Raw genomic sequence first — 25,382 nt, 5'->3', positions numbered from 1 at the left:
ACCAAGAAAAGTAAACAAATGTAATGTGGTCTCTCAGTTGGGCTCAGTACTGTATTTATTATATCTATTGCTACAACTGCTTGGCCAGCTCAAAAAAACAAAAAAAAGGATAGATTTTGGCTTTAACTCTCTTAAGGGAAATGGGTTTTTGTTTGTGCCATCTATTACTATTGAATTTTCTCCAACCTTTTTTTTACCTTCCAGTGGAGTCCCCTAGTCCTCAATCCCAGCTATACCATATTGCACTTTCTAGGAGCTAACAAGGTATCCTGGGTATCACGTATACTGAGTGTGCTGCATGGCACTGCATGATGTTGTTTTAATGTAGATGTGACTTGGCTTGGTACATCCTGCATCATCCTGTTTGTGAACCGTATCTTCTTCTGCTATCTAACTGTGTGCACTCTGTTGTCATGTGTGCATTATAATTATGTCTGCTCAGTATTTGTGCTTGCTTTAAAGTCAGTATGAATAACATGTTTTGCTTCTGTACCGTGACGCGAGTGAAACACGATATCAAGAAGGGTATCTGAGCTAGCTGAGCATTTACGGTGAAAGGTGGGGGTGGTGGGAGGAGGAGGTGAAATAAGATATTATTGGTTTATTTTACTATTCTGCACCCGCTGGTGCACAGCAACAAACAAAAATTAGAAGATGTTTTATAGGCGGAGCAAAAATCATTACATTTTGATGAAAGAATACCAAGAATTTTGTCTTATAAATGATATTATGTAATAAATCTGACCATGGACGTGAACTATAAATATTTCAGTGTTGTAGAATGTTGTCATTGAGCAGTGTGTTTGAGTGGATTGTGGTGCCATCTGTTGGTCTTGGCCAGTAGTTGCTTACAGGTCTCTGACTACAACATGGCTTTCAAAACACTGAAAAAGAGACAAAATAGAGAACTAATTCACTAAATGTGTCTATCACTGGTCTGGCCCTTACTTAAACACAGTGCCCTCACATTCAGTTTTCAAATTTTATTACCAAGATGGTAAATTGAAGAAAGAAATTAACTGTACGCATTTTTGCACTTAACCAAATGTAGTCAGCCAGACATGTTTTGCTTCTTTAATTTAGCCCTGGAACTATAAGGCTAATGTTGCTAACAGTAGAAGTCAATAGTCACCTTAATCTTTTTCATAAACATCTCCCCAAAACTTTTCTTTAAGGATGCACACGGTGGTTTAGGACACTGAAATACAGTGAAGTATAAAAATAAATAAAAACGTGATTGTGTAGCCAAACAGGACAGCCAGATTAGACAACATTTGTTTGTTGACAACAGGTCTTGTGCCTTATTTTGGCTCCCTTTCATGTTCACATCATGCAGTGTGTGAAATAGTGTGTCTAGAAACAACAGAAATTGCATTTAATCCAGCATCCATGTACCTGCATGAAGAGGAAATACAGTACAACAAACACTGTCCTAACTGGCTGCCCTGTTCAGCTACACAGTGAACTTATGTTAATTTTTATAGGTCATGGGATATCAGTGCCTTAAACCACACAAAAAGGTCTGTGCAACCTTAATGAAGAGTGTGAATACTGTTTGAATGAGTTGAGAGAAGTTTTGGGGATGTTTTTATGGTAGAACATTTGGGTGTCTAGTGTTTGTTAGCAATGTTAGCCCTGCAGCTCCAGCACTAAACTAAAGAAGCAAAATTTGGACACTTCTTGGCTGATTGACTACATCTTCAGTAACTGGAGAATTTTCCAGTGTTTATCGTATCTAAAACAGGTGTTTACCTTCTCCAGATTTCTTCTTCTGTGTGTTATCTGACCATGTAACAACACTGCATGTGTGTGCTTATTTCTGGATGTACTTAAAAATCCCACTGGAAAAGATCCATCTAACGATGAATAACAACAACATATTCCTGTCCTGAATCTTCTCTCTCAGGGTCGTCAGTTGCGGGGTTTCCGTGGCCTGTTCAGCAAGAGCTCCAAGTGTTCCGTAGACACACACATTGGCGTTCCACCCCGTAAGCGCTCCATAAGTAACCACCTGTTGCGCAGAACTGCTAGTGCACCTGCAAAGGGCCGCAAGAAGACCAAGACGGCACTGTCTGAGACCGCACTGGACAGAGACAGGAAGGACAGCAATGGGGATCTTAAGCAACAGGCTGTGGAGAGGAGAATGGGTCCCAGGATGGCCCTCCAGCACCGGCCAGCCTCCATGCCCCTGGACAGGCTCCTACAGAGCCAGCTTACCCTGTCCTCCCCTGAAACAGATGGACCTGACCCTGGTGCTGACACTATTATTGGTGAGCTTCGTAACCAGTTGTCCAGCTTTATAGCCAACGTTGACACCCAGGGATAGTTTTTGAAAAGTCTACTGGTCAGTTATTAGCTCCTGCTTTATTTTGTATGTAAATTCCTTGAGTACCTGAAAAAGAAGTGCCTTTCTCCCAAGTGACTTACTGATAAATCAGCCGAATCAATGATAAATCAGTCTCAGAATCAGCCATTCTGAGCAATACAAACATTTGTCTAGACTGGGGCTTTTTTGTGTAGTTAACCCTGATTAATCACATAGTGATCCAGTGAGAGCACCATTGGCTACATGTTCCAACCAATAAGTGTGCACTACATCATATAAGTTGTTTTTACAGTCAATGGTACCAACTTTTCTGCGATTGTTGCCTTTCACTCAGAGGCTCTTGTTCACACAGCTCCTGTATTCTTGTAACTCTGGAGGCTCTCCAGGGTAACAACAGCTATCCTTTTTCCTGTTGTTTTTGCCAGTTTTGCGCTTGTTGATTTATCCAATAAGCACTGTCCAGTCTAGTCTGCCTAGGGTGCTGAAGGTGTCACTTCTAAAACCATTTTAAAGCTGTTTTTGAACGAGACGGCTACAATCACATATTCTATCATAGATACACAGAGTTATTAATGTGTCAACAATGCATTAATAGTGTATTATGTTTGACAGTCCTAGTCTAAACATTTTTGCACAAATTACTGCTGTTTCTTTTACCTAACTCCTCATTTCACATGCTCTTCATTGTTTTTCAGCCAACTGTTTTGTTATTCTCTTCTAACGCTCGCTTTGAAGTATTCAGACTTGCAGGCTTTTCTTCCTCAATACTTTAACTTGCTTTTGTCTTGTTCTGTCTTTACTGTTGTTCCTCTTTATAGTAGAAAACTGACTAGGAAACCCCTACAGGTAATCCACAAGCCTTACTCAGGTTGCCTCATCCAAAACATTCCAGTATTACATCTGTTCACTGATGTAATTTTTGATTTCTCGATGTTAAAAAAGAGACATTCTTACTGTTTTTTTTATCATATATGAAACAAAACCTATATCTGATCATGTTGTCCAAAGTGATTATTTTGGAAAATTAGTGATAAAAAATAACAGCAAAAAAATATTTGATGGTCTCATTTGGTCTCATTCTCAAACCCCCCTCTCACAGTCGTACTTGGTGGAACATTCCATTTGTCCTTGTGTGCAGAGTGGCTTGTGTTGAGTTTGGTGTTGTTGGAGGTGTCTGAGATTCTGTGCCAGTTGCTGACTCTCTTTCTTTACCGCATTGTCTCCAACAGATTCAATCCACTTGGAGAGGCCCAGGTCTATATCTTTGGATCTCCTCATTGAAACGTCTGCCCATAAAGACCTTGATGACTATACCCTCCCTATAGAAGTCATCCAGGACAGAACAACTGAGTCTGATGAAACGGGTGAGACCTCTTATATGGTCATAGGAGGAGGAGGTGAAACTAGCACTGACAATGTCCTTACAGAACCCCTAGACCATGGTTTCACCCAAAAAACCAAAGCTGATGATTTTACTCCTTCTCAAAGGCTTACAGGAAGTCTTTCAAGTCTTTCTGAGCAACATGACTGTCATCTTAGCTTGCAAACAGAGAGGCACCAAAGAGACTCCCCCAAAAATAACAAAATATCCAACACAGCTTTCCATTCTTCCTCTTCAGGCACTTGTGCCCTGTCCCCACTTCCACCCACAGTGCACCAGTCCCACCAGCAGAGTCAGATGTCCCTACAGGACAGTGCCCTCTCCCGCCTCATTGATGCAGTCTCCCTCGGCAATGGTTATGACACTTGCGGGTCCATATCAGCTCTAATTGGTCAGTTTGAAGTCACTGCTGAACAAAGTCATCTAAATTTGTCCTCAAGCTCACGGCCCTCTAAGTTGTCCATCCCACCAACAAGCAGCCACCTTTCCAGCACGCCACTAAAAATGATACAGGAATCTCCCCAGAAAGTCCCACAGCCTATTGAAAGATCTCTCCCTTCTAGTCCTGAGACCACTGAAGCAGCTGCTTTTACAATTCTAGATGAGGAGGTGCTCTCTCCTGTCTCTATGTACGATAGTCCTGATCGTACTCTCTGCAATGACTTAAATACCCCAGGTGGTAGTGGCGGTTCCTCGCCCAACAAATTGCCCTTTGGAAAGGGAACTGAAGATAATGGGGGCTGGATACCATATAGAGATGAAAGGTTTAGAAACCAGTACCAGTCTACTGGGTCTTCCAGAAACTGGGGATGTGGAGGTTATAGAGAGAACTCAATAAACAGCACAGCCACAGATCGTTTTCTTATGTGTCATGGCTCAGCGAGCAGTAGCTTGATGGAAGTCGAGATCAATGTGGATGGGGATCCTCTGGATATCTCCATGACCCTGGTACCCTCACATCATGACCGTCAGTGGAACAGTGATCTTGGGCTCTCAAATCAGTCTTCTCCACTCCACAGACCAACATATAATCCATCACCCACTTTCCAAAATCTCTATGTACCCTCTCCATCAAGCAAATCTATATATAAACCCACTACAAACTCACACTCTGCGGAGTCATCACCCTTTTATAGACCTTGCCAGCGCCCTTCACCACACCAGCCTCTTGTCTCTGGTAGTGTGCATCAGCATCGGTACCCTATCAGCAAGCCCCAGTCAGATCAGTTTAGCAGTCCTAAGTTTCAGCCTGGTGTGTACAACAGTAACATTTCCAATGACAGCGACTGGGAGACCAGGGACAGGAACGGCTTGACCTGCAGGACACAGCGCTTCCAGAATGGGTATTCATCCTCGGAATGTCTTATAAGGAATCAAGTCAGTGACCCTCCACCACAGAGGAATTCACACATACCTGTGTCTGAATGTGATATGATGTATAGCTCTCTAGAATATGAAACTAGATTTGGTCCTCCAAAGCAATATTCTCAGTCCATGCAACAAAACCAAGCCTTAAAACCAACTGCTCCAGAGGGCTACAATGGGATCTATCTTGCCCAGTCTCCTAGTCCTTGTAAGTCCAAGAGCCTGGGTGACTTGACATCTGAGGACATCTCCTGCACCTTCCAGAGCAAGTACAAGGTCATCAGCCGCAGCTTTATTACTCCTGCCATGCGCAACCAGAGACGAATGGAAGGGATGGCCAATCGGTCGCAGTCTACAGATCCCTTGACTGAACAGCTTCGGAAACTGGTAACATTAGAAGAGGCTGACTGCCCCCTTTCTATCCCCCCTCAGTTTCAGCCCACCCCCAAGCCTCTCTCAGTGCGCCCTCCAGTTCCAGTCAGTTCTGCACTTTCTACAGAGGATCAGGAGAGCCCTCCTCCTTTTCTGTCACGTAGACTATCCTCTCGCAGTCAGAGTCGTGTACGTCACATAGCCAGCCGTGCTAGAGAGAGACAGCAAGAGGCACTCAAAAGACCTGTGAGCAGTGCCCCGGAGGTAGTGCTCCGCAATAAACCAGCTTCTGCTCAAAATCTCCTTATCAACAGGCATTCCACTGGCTCCTATATTGCCGGGTACCTGGAGCAGGTGGAACTGGAGGACCGGGGTTTGCCTGAGGGTTCCTGCACAACACTGCGTTATAGCTACAGAGATCAATGTTATGCTGATGACGCTGTGCTTCCCTCTGATTCCTGCCCCACCTCAGAGCCTGAGGTTTACTTCTTGTTAAGACTTTGACTTTGGAGTTTCCTGTTTTGCCTGTACATGTACTTGCTACCATTGTGAATTCACTTCCAGTTATAAAATGTTTCTCAATGAGTGTGTTTCCATGAACTCAATAAGCTGATAACTGCAGAAAATCAGATTTTGTCAGTAATTTGATCATCGTGTTAATGAGATAACGGGGAAACTCTGGGTCTACATGAGTCAGGCAATAATCAGATTTCTGCATTGCAACCAGCCAATAGACTTACAGAAGAAGACATGGAGTAAACATAACGTAAAACTCAAACTTCATACCGCAGCTTTTTTTTCAAACGTTGCGCCACTTTCTCTGAAAATATGAACTAACATCATCTTGAAGATGAAGAATATTCAAATCCTTTATTTCGTGTTTGGTTTCAGCGTCGCTCCAACAGTGTTTTGCTGCGTCTTGCAACATCCACCGTCTGTTCTTGCGTATGCGCAGACTGAGAAATCCGATAGAAATCAGAGTAAGAGTTTACATGCACTGAGAAATCTGATTACTGAGCTAAAATCCAGCTCTCTTTATCAGATTTCTTAATCGGATTTCTAGATTGGAGTATGGTGTTTACGTGACCATTTGAATAATCGGATAACTGCAGAAATCCGATTATGATCAGATTATTGAGTGCATGTATACGCACTCATTCTCTAAGGCTGTACTTTCACCACTCTACCAGCTTGCTGTCAGTGGTACAGTGACTGAAAATGACCTACATTGAAGCTTCCAGCATTGTGTAAATAGTACAGCATATCCTGATCAGTGAGTTCCTGGTCCTAGATGCACTACACCAAATTATTACTGTATCAAACTACTTTTATCACTGTTTATCTACTAATTGTCATGCGTGTAAATGTTCTTGTTTGAAATGAGTATTTACTGTAAAGGAAAAAAAAATAACCAAGTTTATAATGGTTGTTGGGAGGCATTTTGTCTTGGTCTTCTATTTTTCTCTTATTCAGTCTTCCTGCGCCTCTTTTTGTTATTTGTAAGTCTGTGTTCTTTGTACAAACGTTGGCAAATTGACCTAGGTTTTGGCAAATTTGCCTTTATTTAAGGCCCTATGGGTTTTAAGTTTGAAACCGAACTGTGGTGTTACAGAAACAGCATGTGGACCGTGGACATGTTCAGCATGACTATGCACAGATGGGTAGATATGTCTGTGCCCTGATTTTGCATAGAACTCTTTGCTTTATTCCATGCAACACAGAAGAGAAACCTGCCTGCTCTGATTTGCTTGCTCTCTCTTAGGCATGAATTTAAAGATAAACACTGCTTCATATTCAAGGAAAAAAAAAACTGTGAGGTTAAAGTTTTATTTTTGTAATTGCTTTGATACAGATAGCAAAAAAATGATACTTAATGGTCTGATTTTTTTTTTTTCTTTAAAAAAAGGGAGCATTGGACTAGCCTGAGCCAGTCACAGGTAGGGTTACGGACTGGACAAAGCTGAGGTTTGTTTTTTAGTTTCTGTGTTAAAGGGCATCCAGACAGTCTTTCTTTTTATGGTTGCTCATCAGATGTCTATGAGCATTTTCCTACAAATGCAATAAAATTCTGTTTGACATTAAATGAATTGTTTTTTCTTGACTCGTTTTGAGATCTGTTCCATCATTTCTCATACAAATTTAACACTATACCACTTGATCTCTCTCTCTCTCTTTCCCCCCTCTCTCTCTCTCTCTCTCTCTCACTCCCTCTCTCTCTCTCTTTCTCTCTTTCTCTCTCTCGCTCTCTCACTCCCTCTCTCTCTCTCTTTCCTTCTCTCTCTCTCTCTCTCTCTCTCTCTCTCACTCCCTCTCTCTCTCTCTCTCTCTCTCTCTCTCTCTCTCACTCCCTCTCTCTCTCTCTCTCTCTCTCTCTCTTTCCCCCCTCTCTCTCTCTCTCTCTCTCACTCCCTCTCTCTCTCTCTTTCTCTCTTTCTCTCTCTCGCTCTCTCACTCCCTCTCTCTCTCTCTTTCCTTCTCTCTCTCTCTCTCTCTCTCTCTCTCACTCCCTCTCTCTCTCTCTCTCTCTCTCTCTCTCTCTCTCTCTTTCTCTCTCTCGCTCTCTCACTCTCTCTCTCTCTCTCTCTCTCTCTCTCTCTCTCTCTCTCTCTCTCTTGCTCTCTCTGTCTCTCTTAGGCAAAAATTAATCACATGAATTATAATCATGTGATGTTACAACAACTGTCATAAATCAAAATGTTATATGGTGTATGAACATGATACATACTTGAGCCCAACTTGGAAAATTATAATGAATGTAACGTAATGTTAAATAATTAAATAAACCAAAATGATTTAATTGACGTTAAATGTAGTTTTAGTAACATTTTTCAACTGAAGTGACCAAAACTCAAGTCTTTATAATCTGTATACTGTTCTTGGAAAACTTTTAAAGCTAATTATTAAAACATATGTTTTACAAAATATAGTATTGTTCATTGGAGCACACTGTCAGTGAGTTGTTGTGTCATAACATTTTGTTCTTTTGGTCCACGCCCTAGTGTTTACAAGAATGTATGTAACAGATACAAGTAATCTAAAACAACAACAAGAAAACAAACAAATAAATAAATAAATAAATAAATACAGCTAATGAGAAACAGATGCAGCTGAATTCAAAACTTCGAACACTTGTCAATTCACGTTTTGTTGATTTTCTAAGTGAAAATATGTCAACACACCCTCTACAGAGAACACACTTAAATATAGTATTTCTCTGCATATTTTACTGTGCAAATCCTATATGTCAGCAGAATACATCATATTAAAAAAAAAAAATAAAACAAATGTGCCATAACATTTGCACAGGGCACATTTCATGTTTTATGCTAAATTCAGCAATTCAACATCCAGTATGTTACATTCCCTGTAGAGAATATGAGAACTTATTTTTACTTAGAAAAGAAACATTGTAACTTGACCATGCGTGAACCAACTTTTGCATAGTTCACTGTATACATATCAATGTTCATTCCATATATATCAAAGTTCGTTGTATATATACCAACGTTCATAAAACATTTCCTGTCTGGCTTGCCATAATTTATATAAATTGAAATTAATGTGACATGCTTTATTCAGAGTAATTTTACACTATTTCTATACAAGGTTTTCTTCTGACAACAGCAGATATATATATATATATATATATATAGCTGTTGTCAGAAGAAAACCTTGTATCTCCAAAATGGTAACTTTACAGGAGAAGGAAAAAACCTGCTTTACTTTTAATGTAAGTCAATGGAACCAGACTTTTGACCAAGCAATTTTGGGCCATTTCATTTAGTCCATTCATCATGAAATTTACACACAATGTAAAGGGTAACATGTTTCTTCAAATTATGTCAAAAACAGAAAAACGTCAAAAATGAAGATACAAGGTTTTTGAACACATTGCAGTAATGCCAATTAGAGAGTAACAACAACAAAAAAAAAAAATAGAATAAAATTTAAAGAAGTTTTTACTTCTCCTGCAAAATGAGCATTTTGGAAGTTTTGTTCCAATACAGTCATCTGCAACAGTCTGAACAACCACAGGTTAAATGACTTGTTTTGTTAATTTTCTAAGTGGAAATAAGTTAACACTTCCTGTACAGAGAGCACGCTTACATATGACAAATTTTACTGCAAAATTTCTTATTATTTTATTTTCATGTGTGTTAACACATTAAAAACATAAAATATAAACATTTGCACAGGCCACATTTTATTATTTTTTAAAATTCAGTAAATAATCAATAATTACATATTAAAATGAACAGAAAGTGTTTTCAGTAGATGATGTTACTTAGAAAATGAACACAACATATAATTTATCCTAACGTTTGCATACTGTACATCTATATTTCTATATATTTGCATGTTTTGCATAATTTGACAACTCTAGTTGCTCTTTATTGTTAATACATTTTCCTTATTGCTATTATGGTGTAGTTGCAATTATAGAAATGGTTTAAAATTATTTGGAAAAAAGCGTGTCACATTAATTAAAATTTATATATATATGTAAATCCCACTGCATCTCCACTCAGCCGTGTGATAATCGTTAACTATTGAGCAATTATCTGTAATTCTTGGACTCAGAAGCGGCTTCTTGTTTTTTTCCTGCTGATCTCTCAGGACTGTGAGGGTATTAGAAATAGCCACACATGCTGTGTGTAGGCAGAAGAGGGCAGGCCAGTGAGGCAGCACTAGAGCTCATGTCTGCTGCAGTTTTCCCCTCATACCTGCCTGCGCTGGCACTCCTGCTGTGGCCAGTATGCGAGGCTGCTGTGGGGACGTCCGTGGAGGAGAGGTGTGTGTACCTGGACGGCGCACAGCATCTGGACACTGTGGGTCTCTCTCAGGATGGGGATGTGGTCATTGGAGCACTCTTCAATGTCTATATCTTGCCAGACGTGCTTGACCTGAGCTTCACCAAAGAGCCTTACCTGCAGCCGTGCTCCGAGTGAGTCAGTCTCCAATGTCTAACAACCAAAGACGGTGATGAAGATTAACGTTGTCTGGTCTCATATTCAGCTGTTTTGTCTTTAGTCAGCTCAACAGGTGCTGATCACATCTTGATGCATGCCCACTTTTTTTTGACTAAAACCTTTTCTTTCAGTAGCAGCTTTCACTTGCTGGTCATCTGAGTGGATGAAGTGTGACAACTCTTCAAAAAGTCTTCACTGCTATAACAGCTCAACTACTGTAGGTCCTGGTTTGTGCTATTTCCATACAGTTATTTTCAAAAGTTTGGGCACTTCTGGTCAAATTTTAAATGTTTTAATGCACAGTTAATTGTTTATTTGCTTTTATTTTAAAAACATAACATATGGGCTGCGCAAAGGCTATGGCACATTTTACAGTTTGTGTTTTATTTTTTTCCAATATGTCAAATTCAGCAAATACATACCAGTTGTGCACTACAATTTGCAGACAATGTAATATTCAAGTTGGGTCCATGTAGAGGCTGTCTTTACTGATTTTCACTTAAAAAATCAACAACACGTGTCATTTAAGTGGGGAATTTTGCCTTTGGACCTCTAAACATGTCTCTACAACTTTTAACCACTTGGTGAACATGATTATTGAGGGTGAAGGAGGCGCAGAGCATATTTGATGCCTCACAAGATTGAAACAATCCATATTTTGTGTTGAGATGCAACTTCGCATTATCATTTGTGTTGGTTTTTTTGCATTTTCATTTAATTTGAAAACACCAGCTGCCCTTTACATTGTGTAAAAAATTCACAATGAACCAAAAGAAATGCTCCAAAATTGCTTGGATTTTTTTTAATTAGCTTCCATTATAAGTTGTATAGAATATTTTATTTTTTTCTTGTAAAGGTTTCATTATTCTTACAGTTTATTTTGGTTTCTTTGCTTAAAATGTACATATTTCATGACAAAGTTCAATGAAAAGTGTAGAAAAGTTTAAAAATGTCTATAAGGCACCACAAGGGTCACTGTGTCCCTTTGCAGCATGCTTTTAAAATGTGTGTAAATATCGTATTACATGGGTTTTGTGTGCATAGTGTTTTGGAACAAGCCTTTTGGATGTATAGCAGAGCCAGACTGTGGCCCTGTAGGACCTGGGCTCTACTTAATTAGTGTTTTCCTCACCTAACCCACCTGTATCGCTCATTCACTCATTACTAATCCCTTCATGTATTGAATCAGTATAAAGAGAAGGGAAACTAAGGCGACCTGTGGTGCAGACAATTTTCATTCATTATCCTTACTGTCTTGGGATGTAAATAACCAGCTAACATTCTCTGTACGTGTCATGTCCTTCGGATCTCTGAACATGTGCGCTCATGTGTGGAGGTGGATACACTGAGCACCCAAGGAGGACCACTTTGTTTTCTCAGATTCGAACCCCCTGTGTTGTTCATCTAACATCGTACTATTTGCTCTTTGCTCAGTGTTTGACTTTCAAAGCTCTTAAAATTTCAAGACAATCAAATTACTGGCCGATTTGCACAAACAGCCCAGCAAAGAATAACAAATGCCATTAACGTTCAAAACAGATGGATTTATTTGTTGTTGTTTGATTCATAGTCATGATTACATTATCAAAAAACTAAAGTGAGACACTACATACAGGGGGTTCAAAAGTCGGAGACCGATAATGAAAATGTTTCAATTTTGCATTCTTTTCTTACGTAACACAGTTGTTTATTACAAATTATATTATCAGCATAACAATATCAGCAAACAGTAGAATCTTTGAAATATTTTGTATTTGGTACTTTATGTCCCCATTTTGTTTTATTGATGAAATGCATGCGAACAAGACTCCTTTGTTTAAAAGCTCCTGATGAGGAGATCAAATCTGCCTGAGAGTCGCCTGAACACAAGCATCAGTGAAAGAGATAAGACTTAAAAAACAATGACCGTGTTCTAAAGGTGTTAAGGTCAGAGTCGCAAACCTGCTTCAGTTTGAATAGTGACCTAGAAATAGTGCAGAATCTTGAATATTCATTCATTTTACTGGTCAAATTTTAGATGTTTAATGCACAATTAGTTGTTTATTTGCTTTTGTTTATTTAAAAAAAAATGACATTTTATAGTTCGTGCTTTTTTCCCAACATGTTAAACTCAGTAAATAAAAAGAAATTGTTCACTAAATTTTTAGAAAATCTAATATTTAAGTTAGGTCCATGTGTAGGCTGTGTTTACATATTTTCACAATATCAACAACAGGTGTCATTAGAGTGGGGGCTTTTGGACCTCTAAACATGTCTCTATATTTTTGACATCTTGGTGAACATGATTAGTGAGGGTGTGGGAGATGCAAAGCATATTTGATACCTCACAAGGTTGAAACAATCAATATTTTGTGTCGAGATGCAACCTTGCATTATGATTTTTGTTGTTTTGTTTTTTTTTCATTTTGATATCATTTGAAAACACCAGCTGCCCTTTACATTGTGTAAAAAATTTCTACAGGTAGAAAAAGTGTAGAATCTTGAATATTCTTCTTCATTTTACTGGTCAAAAGCTTTTTTGTTTTCATTTTTTTTAAGTCTAAAATTTTCTGTCATTCATTTCCAGGTTTAATTGAAAAGTATCCCAGATTTTCATTGTGGTTTTAGGTTTATGGACACTGCTGTACATTTATGAATATGTTTATGTTTATATCTTGTGTTTTGCACAACAGCGTCTGTTTTTGCCTCGCTCATTTGTCTCCACTGTTCTTTGCCTAAGTCATTTTATGAGACTGTTTGAGGTCAACAGCCTTCATTCTTTAGCCTCAAGAATAGTTTTTAATTTAATTTATTTTTGCTATTATTGTCTTATTTTTTCATTATTTTAGTTATTTAATTTTTCCCATTTATTTATTTATTTACTTGTTATTATTCATATTGTTATTCTTGTTATTATTGCTATTATTATTTCAGTCACTTTAATTCATTTTAGTTTCCTCTTTGATCTTATCCTCCTTTTGTTTCATTTATCTTCTTTTGATTTGATTAACTTTTACATTTTAGTTACACTTTAATTAGTTTTATATTTTCTGCTGCTTTTTCATGAATTTTAATTATTAATGTTTCTCTGTTTTATACTTACCTGATTTGAATCATTTTATTTATAAAATTAACCTTTATTATTTTTATATGTTCTTACGCATTATCAATCCCTTTTCCTGTATCAGCTCAGCAACATGGTCAATGTTCTCTGAGGTGAAAAAATAAAAGTTGATTGATGGAGTGATTCTTTAGCCTCCTACAGCAAACAGAAACTGTAGGAAAGTATTTTTTTAGTTTTTATTTGTTCCTGATTGTTAAACTATACACAATGATTCATGCCTTGAAAAGTTTTGAACCTATAGCCTTTAAGAATATTTTGCTGTTGTCAGAAGAAAACCTCGTATCTCCAAAATGATGACTTTACAAGAGAAGGAAAAAACATACTTTACTTTTAATGTAAGTCAATGGAACCAGAATTTTTTCCAAGTCATTTTGGGCTGATTTTGTTGGTCCATTGTTCACGAAATTTACACACAATGTAAAAAGCAACAGGCTTTTTCAAACTAAGTCAAAAACTGAAAAATGATAAAAATGGTAATACAAGGTTTTCTTCCGACAGCAGCGATATATCGAATTAAAAAGCATGTTATTGTACTTGTCATGGTGATTGTGTTGCAATTTTTCCCTGTGTTCAGTTTACAGCACTGTAGAAAATGACATCTTAGCAAGTAAAAATATCTCAAAATAGAATCATTGAGATGTAAAGAGTGGTTTGATGTGAAATGGTTCATTGTGAGAAACAGTGGTGGTGATAGGAACCAGGGATTATAATGTCTACAACACAAATATAGCCATTTTTTTTACTGTCCAAAACAACTAGCAATCCTACTTTTGCCTTATAAAGCCCTGCATGTACCTCTCCACTATTAATAAATCAGCATCCGACAGCATTCAACCATTTCATGTAATAACTTCCTGTGACCATGCTTTTAGAGGACTCAGACGTCTGGTTCCTATCACCACCACTGTGAATAATTCTGACTCTGCAAATTTCTCTTGAACAGAGCATTTTACATCAAAACAAACTGAAAGACCTTGTTTAATCTTAACGCTTTAATTTTGCAGAAACTTTGAAAAATCAGTGGACTTCCCCTTTAAATGTATGCAGCATATCTAATATTTTACATTTTGAGATTGCTGTAAGAAATAGATATTTTAAATAATTTTGACTGAAAAATAGAAAGAGTAATCTGCATTTAAGCCTAATCTCATGGAGGTGCTAACCGTCTTCATGGCTGGGTCAGTTTTCAGGAGAGTCCGGTGCAGTGGGCTCAGGCTGTCGTCTTTGCCGTGGAGGAGATCAACAACAACCCCTCTTTGCTGCCGGGGGTCAGCCTGGGCTACCGCATCATAGACAGCTGCACGCGCCACCCATTCTCTCTGAGAGCGGCCATGTCCATGATCAGTGGTGGCAGCGGCACCTGCGAGACCACCAGACCGGTCAAGCTGATCATTGGAGACGCCTCGTCCACACAGTCCATCATTCTCTCCAAAAGTCTCAGCCCTCTGCATGTGCCTATGGTGAGTATCATGCTAGGAAATAGAAAAGAATGCAGGTGGGAGGAAGATAGTCACATGTAAAAGTTTGGGCACCCCAGTCAAATGACTTTTCATGTGAAAAAGTGAAATGTTAGCACATCGTCTGCAGAGAACACACTTCTTAATACAGAGATTGTGCACTAAGGCAAAAAAAAAACAAACTATAATTTGATTGGGAGTGTCCAAATTTTGTGGAATACTGTATATACAAAAGTTGTGAATGCTTCCAATAACATAAAATATAAAAAAAATATATTGCAGATGAACGTATGGAATGATTGACATATTCAACAGGGAGCAAATAACTGATAGAATGTCAACAAGCTGTAAAAAAAAACGAAATAAATAGTAATATCACAAAATCATGGATAATGAGTCATGCAATAATAACTTATACAATTTGGATTTTAATTTTACAAACCAAAAGGTTTTTTTTAGACATTTTAGAATATTTCAAGAATTCTGTAAACATTAGAATATTCTGTAAGAGGTTATTGATTGATTAATAATATACTCTTATTATATACATTAATTTTTTCTCAAGATGTTTGATTTACACTTTTGAAATATGATAAATTCTGGAAATTAATTGTATTCTTCATTAATGATAAACTACAAATTATATTTAGTATTAATTTAATTGTTGTTATTCAGCTTTTTAGAATCTTCTACAACAATTCATTTTTCTGTAAATTCTTAATTTTTATTTACAACTTCTTAGTGTCCTCTTAGTTATTTGAAACATGTGAAGTTGTGCAGACTAAAATGTTATAAACATTTTATAACTGCCACCAAACTGGCAGTTTTAATGTAACTGAAAATATTGAACATAGATGTAGATGCTTTAAAAAGAATGAATGAAAAAGTTATATAACATCACACATGAAGAAATCTATGTAACTGAAGTGCAAGCTGAGACGGACTAACAGGCTCCCTTAGAGGACAGATGGAGACTCAATTAAAACTCACAGGCGAGGGCTGTAGAACTCTTGTTGCTTGGCCCAGCTGTGTTGGGAGGTGGAACAGATTAAAATGTAGACTGTTTGGGAGTTTCTAATATTCTGTCAACCCTTTTCCTTTATAGATCAGCTATCTGGCCACATGCGCATGCCTCAGTAACAGACATGAGTACCCTAACTTCTTCCGCACCATCCCCAGCGACGCGTACCAGGCGCGCACCATGGCTCAGATGGCCAAACGCTTCGGCTGGACCTGGGTGGGCGCTGTGGTGGCAGACAACGACTATGGGCTCCTGGCTGTCCAGGTGTTTCAGGAGGAGACGAAAGGCACCGGCATCTGCCTGGCCTTTGTCAGGACCCTCTTCCGGGAGCGGCTAGCCAAGGACGTGGACCGTGCCGCATCAGCCGTGCAGGCCTCATCTGCTCGCGTGATCCTGGTGTTCGCCTGGTACGTCGACGTGGAGGTGTTCCTCACTGAGCTTGTTCGTAGGAATGTGACGGACCGCCAGTTCCTAGCCAGCGAGATCTGGAGTACCAGTGGCCGTCTCCTTAGCAACCCTCAACTCTACACCATCGCGCAAGGCACACTGGGTGTGGCTATCAGGAGTGCCTCTATCCCAGGATTCGAGAAGCACCTGCGGCAGCTCAATCCATCCCGTTACCCTCAAGATGCCTTTCTTAGGGTGTTATGGGAGAGAACGTTTGGCTGCAGCCCGTTGCAGAACTCGTCGACTGGATCTCAGAGTGGCCTACCCAGCTGCAGTGGGACTGAGAGTCTGGAGGGGGTTCAGAATGGCGTTACGGATGTCTCCAACCTGCGGGTCACCTACAACGTATACCTGGCTGTTTATGCGGCCGCCTATGCGCTTCACTCTCTGCTGGCCTGCACTGCACCTAACAGTTCTGACCCCAGCCTGACCCCAGGGTGCTCTTCCCCAGACAACATCACTACAGAGCAGGTAATGCTATGTTTTTTACGATAGTCTTTTGAACATAGTGTAATTCAAATGAGGAGACTGCACTTACACACAGCTGTACGCAAACGTGTGCAAATGTTTGGGCACCCCAGGTCAAATTACATGTTTTGTTGATTTTTAGAATTTAAAGAGATACCTCTGCAGCAAACTATTTTTAGAAAATCTGCAAATATTAATGCACAGTTACTTTATATTTGATGACCTTTAAAAATATATAAAAATAAAATCATATTTCCACTGTCTGAAACGTCATTAACAAACGGCAGTTAAGGGGAAATGTAGAAGTCAAGGCAACATCTGGAAGACCAAGAAAATTCTCAGATAGAACTGCTCATATGCTGGCTAGAAAGGCAAAGCAAAACACCCATATAACACCAAAGGACCTGCAGGAAGGTTTAGTCATAACTGTGCATTAACATTGGCAGAAAAATGTTATTTTTGAAAATAGTTTGCTGCAGGAGTTGTTTCAAATTCTTCTTTTTTACTTCAAAAATCAGCATAAAATTTGGCCAGGAGTACCCAAACTTTGCATACAACTGTAAGACAGAGAGTAATGTTTTATAAGTCATTCTGGTCATTCATATTTTGCTATGATTATTTATTGATACTTTACATGCTAGTTTGACTTGAACTGTAAGTAGAGATCATTTCAAGCTTTCGAGAGAAAATGACAAATTTTCCCAGTGCTGCAGTGGACTCTGGAATGAGATTTTTCTTTTAAAGACTAGATAAATCTCTTCTGATGATGTAACATGAAAGTGGGAAGAACTTTTGAACAAAATATTATTGCTTTGCGGTGGATTTTCATTGGCTGCTGAAAGCAGTAAAGCCAGATAGCTAACGTTACTGCTAGGAAGCCGATCTTATTACTCAAACGACAGATGTGACTCATCAGATAAAGACAGTAAACTAAAAGATACAGTTAGCTACCTGGGTATCTAGGTACTTTACCTCAGTTTGGCTTCTACTTTACTGGCTGAAAGGCTTGGTTGTACTTATTAGCCTACAGATCAATGGCTAGACTAGGATCAGGATTGGATGACACCACAGAGATTTCTAATGATAATGTATTTGCATAATGCATGCAGGTTAATGGAATAAAGAATATTGATGAAGAAAAACAATAAAATGATATAAAATTATTAATTCTGTTAAACTGGTGAGGCCAAGGGATAAAATGCTGTGCTTCTCAATAATATTAAGCACTAGTACTAAGTACTATTAAATAGTACTATTGCTACTACTACTACTACTAATAATAATAATAATAATAATAACGGTGATGTCTTAGGCTACTTGATTTGAAAATATCAAGAAAATATCAAGAAGAGGTGTTCTCCTTCTCTCCTGTTGTAGCTCTTGGAGCACCTTAAGCTGGTAAACTTTACCACTCAGCTTGGGGAGAAATTTTATTTTCTGGATGGGGAGACCCCAGCGGTCTACGACCTGGTGAACTGGCAGAGAGGACCCGGAGGAACACTGCAGTACGTCCCTATCGGCCGAGTGGAGGGCTCTCAGCTCATTATTAATGAGTCTGCTATTAGCTGGCCAGGCGATTCAAACAAGGTGAATGCATTTGCATACATTTGTATGCAAACGTTTGCGCACCCCTGGTCAAATTACATATTTTGTTGATTTTTTAAAGTGAAAAGACGAACCTCTGCAGCAACTGCAAACACTAAAGCACAGTTACTTAATATTTGATGAACTTAAACATAGAAAAAAAAATCATAATTGTGGCATGTGCAAAAGCTTGGACACCGTCTCGCAATTTCCACTGTCTGAAATGTTGTTAAGAAATGACAGTTAAGGGACACTGTGGAAGTCTAGGCAAAATATGGAAGAAAAAGAGGTAGAACTGTTTGTATGCTGGCCAGAAAGGCAACTATTTTTAAATAGTTTGTTGTAGAGGTTGTGTTAATTCCTTTTCATTTCAAAAATTAACAAAATGAAAACTTGGCCAGGGGTGCCCAAACTTTTGCATGCAACTCTATGACAGAGAGTAAAAGAGTCTAAATCTAAACATCTGTCTGATGACCATACATTTTTAAGCAAACGTGGCAATAACTATATGACCCTACTACAAATGTTTAAATTGTTAACAAACTGTCAGCAGAAACTTAGTTAACAACAGTTTTAGGGTGAAGGTCAGGTTTAGATTTTGGAAAAAAGTTCTAATTAGGGTTAGGTTTAGGTTTACATTTGATAGAATGCATTGCATTCAACTTAATGCTCATTTGCAATTGATTTACATTTAGTTCAATGTTAGTTAAATATAAGGTGAGAATCTACATATCGTATATAGTGGACTCTCGAAATAAGGTGTTGCACTTATTGTAGTTTAATGTTTATTTATGTTCATGTACTCATATACTTGGAAAAAGACTTCTTTTAGATTTGCATGAGTTCAGTTTCATTAAATTGCATTATATTTTCTTTGCAAAGAAGAAATTAAAAACATATCAAACTTACCAGAATGTTTTGCTCTTGGTGCTTTTTTCAGGTGCCTGTGTCTGTTTGCACTACTGAATGTTCTCCAGGCTCACGTAAAGCCATAAAGAAGGGCCTGCCAGTGTGCTGCTTCGACTGCCTGCCCTGTGCTGAAGGTGAATTCAGCAACATCACAGGTATCAATGGCCACTAAATTGACTGCTGTTAATTTCACCAGCAAGTAAAGCCCCTAAAAAGTCTAATGTTACTTTTACAGAAAGACCACGAAAAAAATCATGTATCAACTGCATCGTTTGCAACATTTGCATATTAATGGGGAATTCTACTTTTTGTTGTAAACAAAGTCACTCAGAGTGGTTAGATGTAAAGTTGTACTTACAGACTGTTTATTGACTCCACCACATTTGTAGTGGTGATAGGAACCAGGGGTGGCAATGTCTTGTTCTGAGCTTTTATACACTGATCAGGCATAACATTACGACCACCTCCTTGTTTCTACACTCGTTGTCCATTTTATTCAGCTCCACTTACTATATAGGTGCACTTTGTAGTTCTACAGTTACAGACTGTAGTCCATCTGTTTCTCTGCATACTTTGTTAGCAACCTTTTAACTCCAGCAGCACTGCTGTGTCTGATCCACTCAGACCAGCGCAACACACACTAACACACCACCACACATCAATGTTACTGCAGTGCTGAGAATGATCCACCACCCAAATAGTACCTGCTCTGTGAGGGTCCATGGGGGTCCTGACCATTGAAGAACAGGGTAAAAGGGGGCTAACAAAGTATGCAGAGAAACAGATGGACTACAGTCTGTAACTGTAGAACTACAAAGTGCACCTATATAGTAAGTGGAGCTGATAAAATGGACAATGAGCATAGAAACAAGGAGGTGGTCATAATGTTATGCCTGATCAGTGTATGTAATATTGATAATGGTAAAACAATGGTAAATCTGAAAAAAAAGTCCTTTGATATTTTTTTGTTTTACAATGTCCTCCAAGTACATCTCCACTAGAGTATTTAAAACGTGCTTCACATGCTCATCTCTAAACTATTGTAAAACAGCATCTCAGGCATCACGCAGTACATTCCTAGCCATCTCATCTAATGAGGGAGGGAGAGATGATAAACAATTCTGACTCAGTTTTTCTAGAGTGGAGCATTTAACATTTTTACTTTGTTCATATCTTAAGTGTTTAAAGCTACACTATGTAAGATTTGAGGATTTGAAGACCTCTTTGGTGGAAATGTGTAATTGTGCATAATGTGTGGAAGAACAATTGTAACATGGGTTTTGCTCCGGACTCCTTTCCCGAACGAATGAATCTGATGATTGTGAACATGTTAAAAGAGTATTTAAAGAGAACTTAGTCAAAATTTGGTGAAGCACGTGTCTTCTGAAGATGTGAGTGAGTTATCTACTGTTGTCATCATATCTTCAGTATAGTGTTGATTTAACATTTGAGACCAAAACATTGTGAGATTTAATTATGTAGAAATTTGGAAAAATTGGTGGAGTTTTTTTTGTTTTTTCAAACTAAATATAAAGAGTTGTATAAAGTGTAATCTCTAGTGTATTGTCATTGTCAAAAGAAAAGCAAGTATCTCCAAAATACAGGAGAAGGCCAAAAACATTTTAAAGACTCTAAAGCTTTAACCCTACACTACACTGATCAACACTGCCTGTATTATGTTAGATTAATGGTGAGCATTAAACTCTGCAGAGAATAGATCTCCAGACTAGCTGTGGACAGCCCTCGCATGTTGCCAAGTCTCACATTTTACCTGTGAGACTCACAGTTTTCCATTTGCTGCCTTCTCACAAACATGCACAGAAATATCACAGGACTTCACACGCTCAAAACAAACAAAATGTTTTTCATATAATGCTGGCATGCTGCAGCCAATACTGGGGTCAGCTATACCTATTTGAATTGCACTACGCAGCAGTATTGGCCAATACTGACCCTTCAGTCTAAAGGCAAGAGAATGCTGATTTCACTGTTGTTTTTGACATTTAACTCCTAAAAATCTTAAGGATTATTGTTCACTAACTACAAGGGCTACAGTTCGAATTGGCTCAGTTTTTCTTAAGCTCTAATAAAATTCTGGGCCTGCTCACAGGTCACGGTAACTGACCACCAAAAAACAGGGGTTATCTTTCATTTATTTAATGTCCTATCAAAATGGCCTTCAAGTATAAGACATGCATTTTCAGCATTAGGACATTTTTATGTATTTAATGTATCCACCCTTTACATTTATTACTACTTCCATAATTTTTGGGAGACTAGCTTTCATTTTTTAAAGAAATCTGCAGGGATATTTTTCCACAATTCCAAAGTTCAGTCTTAGAATTCTCTGCTTTTTACTATCTTTGCTGTTCTTTTTTGTTTATTTCCTTCTCTTGGTAAGGACTTCTACACATCCTTTCAGACCTATAGCAATGAGTTATCTCACAGTGGAAGGATGGATAGAAACACATATAGACTTTTTTCAGATCTGAAGCAAGTGTGGAGCTTGATCTCTCAAAGATGAAAGCTTTCAGTGCTGTTTATCTGATGGAGACAGTTCTGGTGTTCTACCAGGTTATGCATGGTTGTTAGAATCTCACTTTCTCTACATTTTAAAATATTTTTAACTCTTTTTTTGGGGGGGTTTTTAGAAACTTTTTGTGCCAGGCGCTTAAACCTGGTCTTTGCTGAGAGCTGTGAGAGGTGGTGGTAAGCCCGTGCCCGAACGCTCACTGACGAGAGCAACAAGAGATGGCAGGAGGAGCGCGACAGCTGTGAGTGGCGGCGGGAGAACGATGACATTAGCAAGAGGTGTGAGGATATGAGGAGTTCACTGCTCCGCCTCCCTGTCACCACCCTGCTCTGCAGCTCAGCCACCAGGATCAAGCGTCAGGCATAGTGCAGTGGCCTCGCTGCAGAACAGCAGGCAGAGCTCAGGCGCCGTATTTATGCCTCTTGAGGCTGTCATTGTCCTCCTGTCGCCTCTTGAGGCTGTTGTCGTCCTCCTCCCGCCATCTCCTGTCATCCAGTGACAGCCCTTTTGTAAAGACACAACGACTGCTCCTGATGCAACCATCTAAATTTTGGAACTATTATCAGGAGATTGTGAGTCATATCCCAGCGATGCCACAGCCATCCGTGATTCAGATATCAAAAGAACATTATTGGAAATTCTCTCTCTGGATGTGTAGGATAGATCTCCTTCCCCCTCATCACTCGCTGACATTGTGTTAGCGATAAGCTTTGACTTGGAGGGGAAGTACATGCTGGACTTCCCCCTCCCGGCTTGGCAGCGTCATGACATTGGGAAGAGCTTGCTAGTGGATGGAATCAGCCACGATTATTTGGCTAAAAAATTCATTGAATAATAAATATGAAATGACAGCAATAAAAGAAAAATAAGGAAAAGCTGAGTTATAGCTGACATTAATTATGAAGGGATCTTCCTGAGGGGGTGACTGTTCATGTTTTCGTCTGCCTCCCATTCCCAACTCTTTTCCATTAGGGTTAGGTCAACAGGTATGCACTGGTCAATGAAACCTTTAACTGTGACTAATGCTTTTGATTATCTTTTTAAAGGCTCGTCCAAATGTCACCGCTGTCCTCCAGAATTCTGGTCCAACAGTCTCCGGACAGCGTGTGTCCCACGTGAGGTCGAGTATCTCTCCTTCAACGACACCATGGGAATCACTTTGACGACAGTCGCTGTGTTTGGTGCCGTGACTACAGCGGCCATAGCTGTTGTTTTTGTGCACCACAGGCAGACTCCTATTGTCAAGGCCAACAACTCAGAGCTGAGCTTCATGCTCCTGCTGTCGCTCAAACTCTGCTTCCTGTGTTCGCTGGTGTTTGTGGGTAAACCCTCACCATGGTCATGCCGGGTGCAGCAAGCAGCCTTTGGAATCAGCTTTGTTCTCTGTATCTCCTGCATCCTGGTCAAAACCATTGTGGTTCTGGTTGCCTTCCGTTCAGCAAGGCCTGGATCTGCAGCCCTTATGAAGTGGTTTGGACTGGGACAGCAGAGAGGAAGTGTTCTGTTCTTTACCTGTGTCCAGGTGATGATCTGTGCTGTATGGTTGTCTCTTAGCCCACCTCTACCTAATCGCAACTTTGGTGTTCAAGGGTCAAAAGTCATATTAGAATGTATGGTGGGCTCAGTGGTGGGCTTCTCCCTGGTGTTGGGCTACATTGGTCTGCTGGCTGCCGTCTGCTTTCTACTGGCCTTCTTCGCCCGGAAGCTTCCAGATAATTTCAATGAGGCCAAGTTCATCACCTTCAGCATGCTGATCTTCTGTGCAGTGTGGATTGCGTTTGTACCAGCATACATCAGCTCTCCAGGAAAGTACAGTGTCGCTGTTGAGATCTTTGCCATCCTGGCCTCCAGTTTTGGCCTCTTGGTCTGCATATTTGCACCGAAAATGTTACATTATTTTACTAAGACCAGAAAACAACACCAAGAAGTTTCTCATGGGGAAAACACAATAGGGCAGAGGTCTTCGAATGCTTACTATACCTCAGTTAACTACCAGTGAATACAAAATCAAGGACTGCAAACTGGCTTCAAAGGCCAGATTTGAAGACCTCTGCAATAGAGAAAGGTCTTAGTGTTAACAGTGCTACATTAAGTGCTTTTTCACTAGTAATAAAACTGTCAAAGGTCATTCTGCATTTTTAATTTTTTTAATAAATCAAATAATTATGCATGGGATGTTTAAACAGCCTCAGACAAAGCAATGATATGATAAACATTTTGTGTCGTTATTAATTGTGTATTCTTCACATCATGTCCATGTGGAATGTTCATAATTTAATTTTGGGAAAATAATCTGTTAAAAAAGACTGCTTTGACATTGTCCATTTCATTAATTAATTTGGAAAGCTATGTGAATAAAAAAATGATTGTATTATAATATGTTTGTATTAAATTCAACCTCCAATAAAAATGAATGGTGTAATTATACTATTTAATACTTCTAAATACAGATCTAAATTTTAGAAGAAAACTCAGTATCTCATTTTTGGCAAAAAGACTCAGGAGGCAGGCATGAAGAAAGACATTTATTATTGCTCAGTGGGATTTTACAAGTTGAAAGATAAACAATTCACTTGAAATTAAAGAGTCTGTGGCATAGGCCCCGTCCTCAGTCCAGGTCTTGGAGCGTAGAGACCCTCGCTAATCCTGCTGGATAGAGACAGCAGGCCAAGTCACGGACAATCAGACAGTGACCAAACTGGTAGTGGTGGGGAGGAAAGGGGAAACCTGAGAGCGGAAGAACAGCAGAGTCAATTTAAAGACAAGTGTACTGTAGGCCTGCAATGTTGCATTAGAGTCTTCCTGGCAGAACTTTTGCCGAAGCTTCTATTTCTCAATGTTTTATACTTATACACCGATCAGGCACAACACTATGACCACCTCCTTGTTTCTACACTCATTGTCCATTTTATCAGCTCCACTTACTATATAGGTGCACTTTGTAGTTCTACAGATACAGACTGTAGTCCATCTGTTTCTCTGCATACTTTATTAGCCCGCTTTTACCCTGTTCTTCAGTGGTCAGGACCCTCACAGAGCAGGTATTATTTGGGTGGGGGATCATTCTCAGCACTGCAGTAACACTAACGTGGTGGTGGTGTGTTAGTGTGTGTTGTGCTGGTCTGAGTGGATCAGACACAGCATGATGTTACGTTCCAGAAAACAAAGAGGAATGTCTCTCTCGCTTTGTTTTGGTTATATTTTAAGGATGGATCACATGAATGTTTGTAACCTTGCAACTTTTCTGCCAGCCAGTCTTCTGCTTCATTGATTTTGTGCTAGTTGGGGTCGAGTGTTTGGGTTTTGTCTTGCTCCCAATGCTACTGGATCTGTGTTTTCCTGGTGCATAGCTCTGCCAATCAAAGCCAATACATTTAAAAACCAGGTTTAAGTTCATCTTTGCAGAAGGATAAATAAGCTTTTATACAGTTATATTACTTAAAACC

The 25,382-nt window shown here is 39.2% G+C and overlaps 2 protein-coding genes across 3 annotated transcripts in view; both read left to right on the top strand.

The window, feature by feature from the left end:
* The window catches only part of plch1 (phospholipase C, eta 1), a 167,054-nt gene extending 160,563 nt beyond the window's left edge, over positions 1-6,491 (top strand). The window contains exons 22-24 of one of the 2 annotated variants that reach the window (XM_036584663.1): positions 205-264; positions 1,907-2,270; positions 3,556-6,491. In XM_036584663.1, coding sequence (XP_036440556.1) covers positions 205-264; positions 1,907-2,270; positions 3,556-5,948 — 2,817 coding nt within the window. In that variant the 3' untranslated portion in view covers positions 5,949-6,491. The remainder of the gene's footprint in view (positions 1-204; positions 265-1,906; positions 2,271-3,555) is intronic. The other variant, XM_036584664.1, reaches the window with a different exon arrangement.
* On the top strand, positions 5,951-23,888 carry LOC118818468 (extracellular calcium-sensing receptor; the record flags this gene model as incomplete). Its single annotated transcript, XM_036585728.1, is given in 8 exon segments — positions 5,951-6,009; positions 10,183-10,389; positions 14,701-14,977; positions 16,080-16,913; positions 18,288-18,497; positions 19,435-19,558; positions 22,983-23,818; positions 23,820-23,888. Coding segments are annotated over 8 exon segments (2,616 nt in total), but the record flags the coding sequence as incomplete, so codon positions are not given.
* Between the last annotated feature and the right edge of the window lie 1,494 nt (positions 23,889-25,382).

Source organism: Colossoma macropomum, unplaced genomic scaffold (genome assembly GCF_904425465.1).
Source record: "Colossoma macropomum unplaced genomic scaffold, Colossoma_macropomum, whole genome shotgun sequence".
Taxonomy (NCBI): domain Eukaryota; kingdom Metazoa; phylum Chordata; class Actinopteri; order Characiformes; family Serrasalmidae; genus Colossoma; species Colossoma macropomum.
The sequence above is the reverse complement of the archived record's forward strand: the minus strand, read 5'-3'. Positions and strand labels throughout refer to the sequence as shown.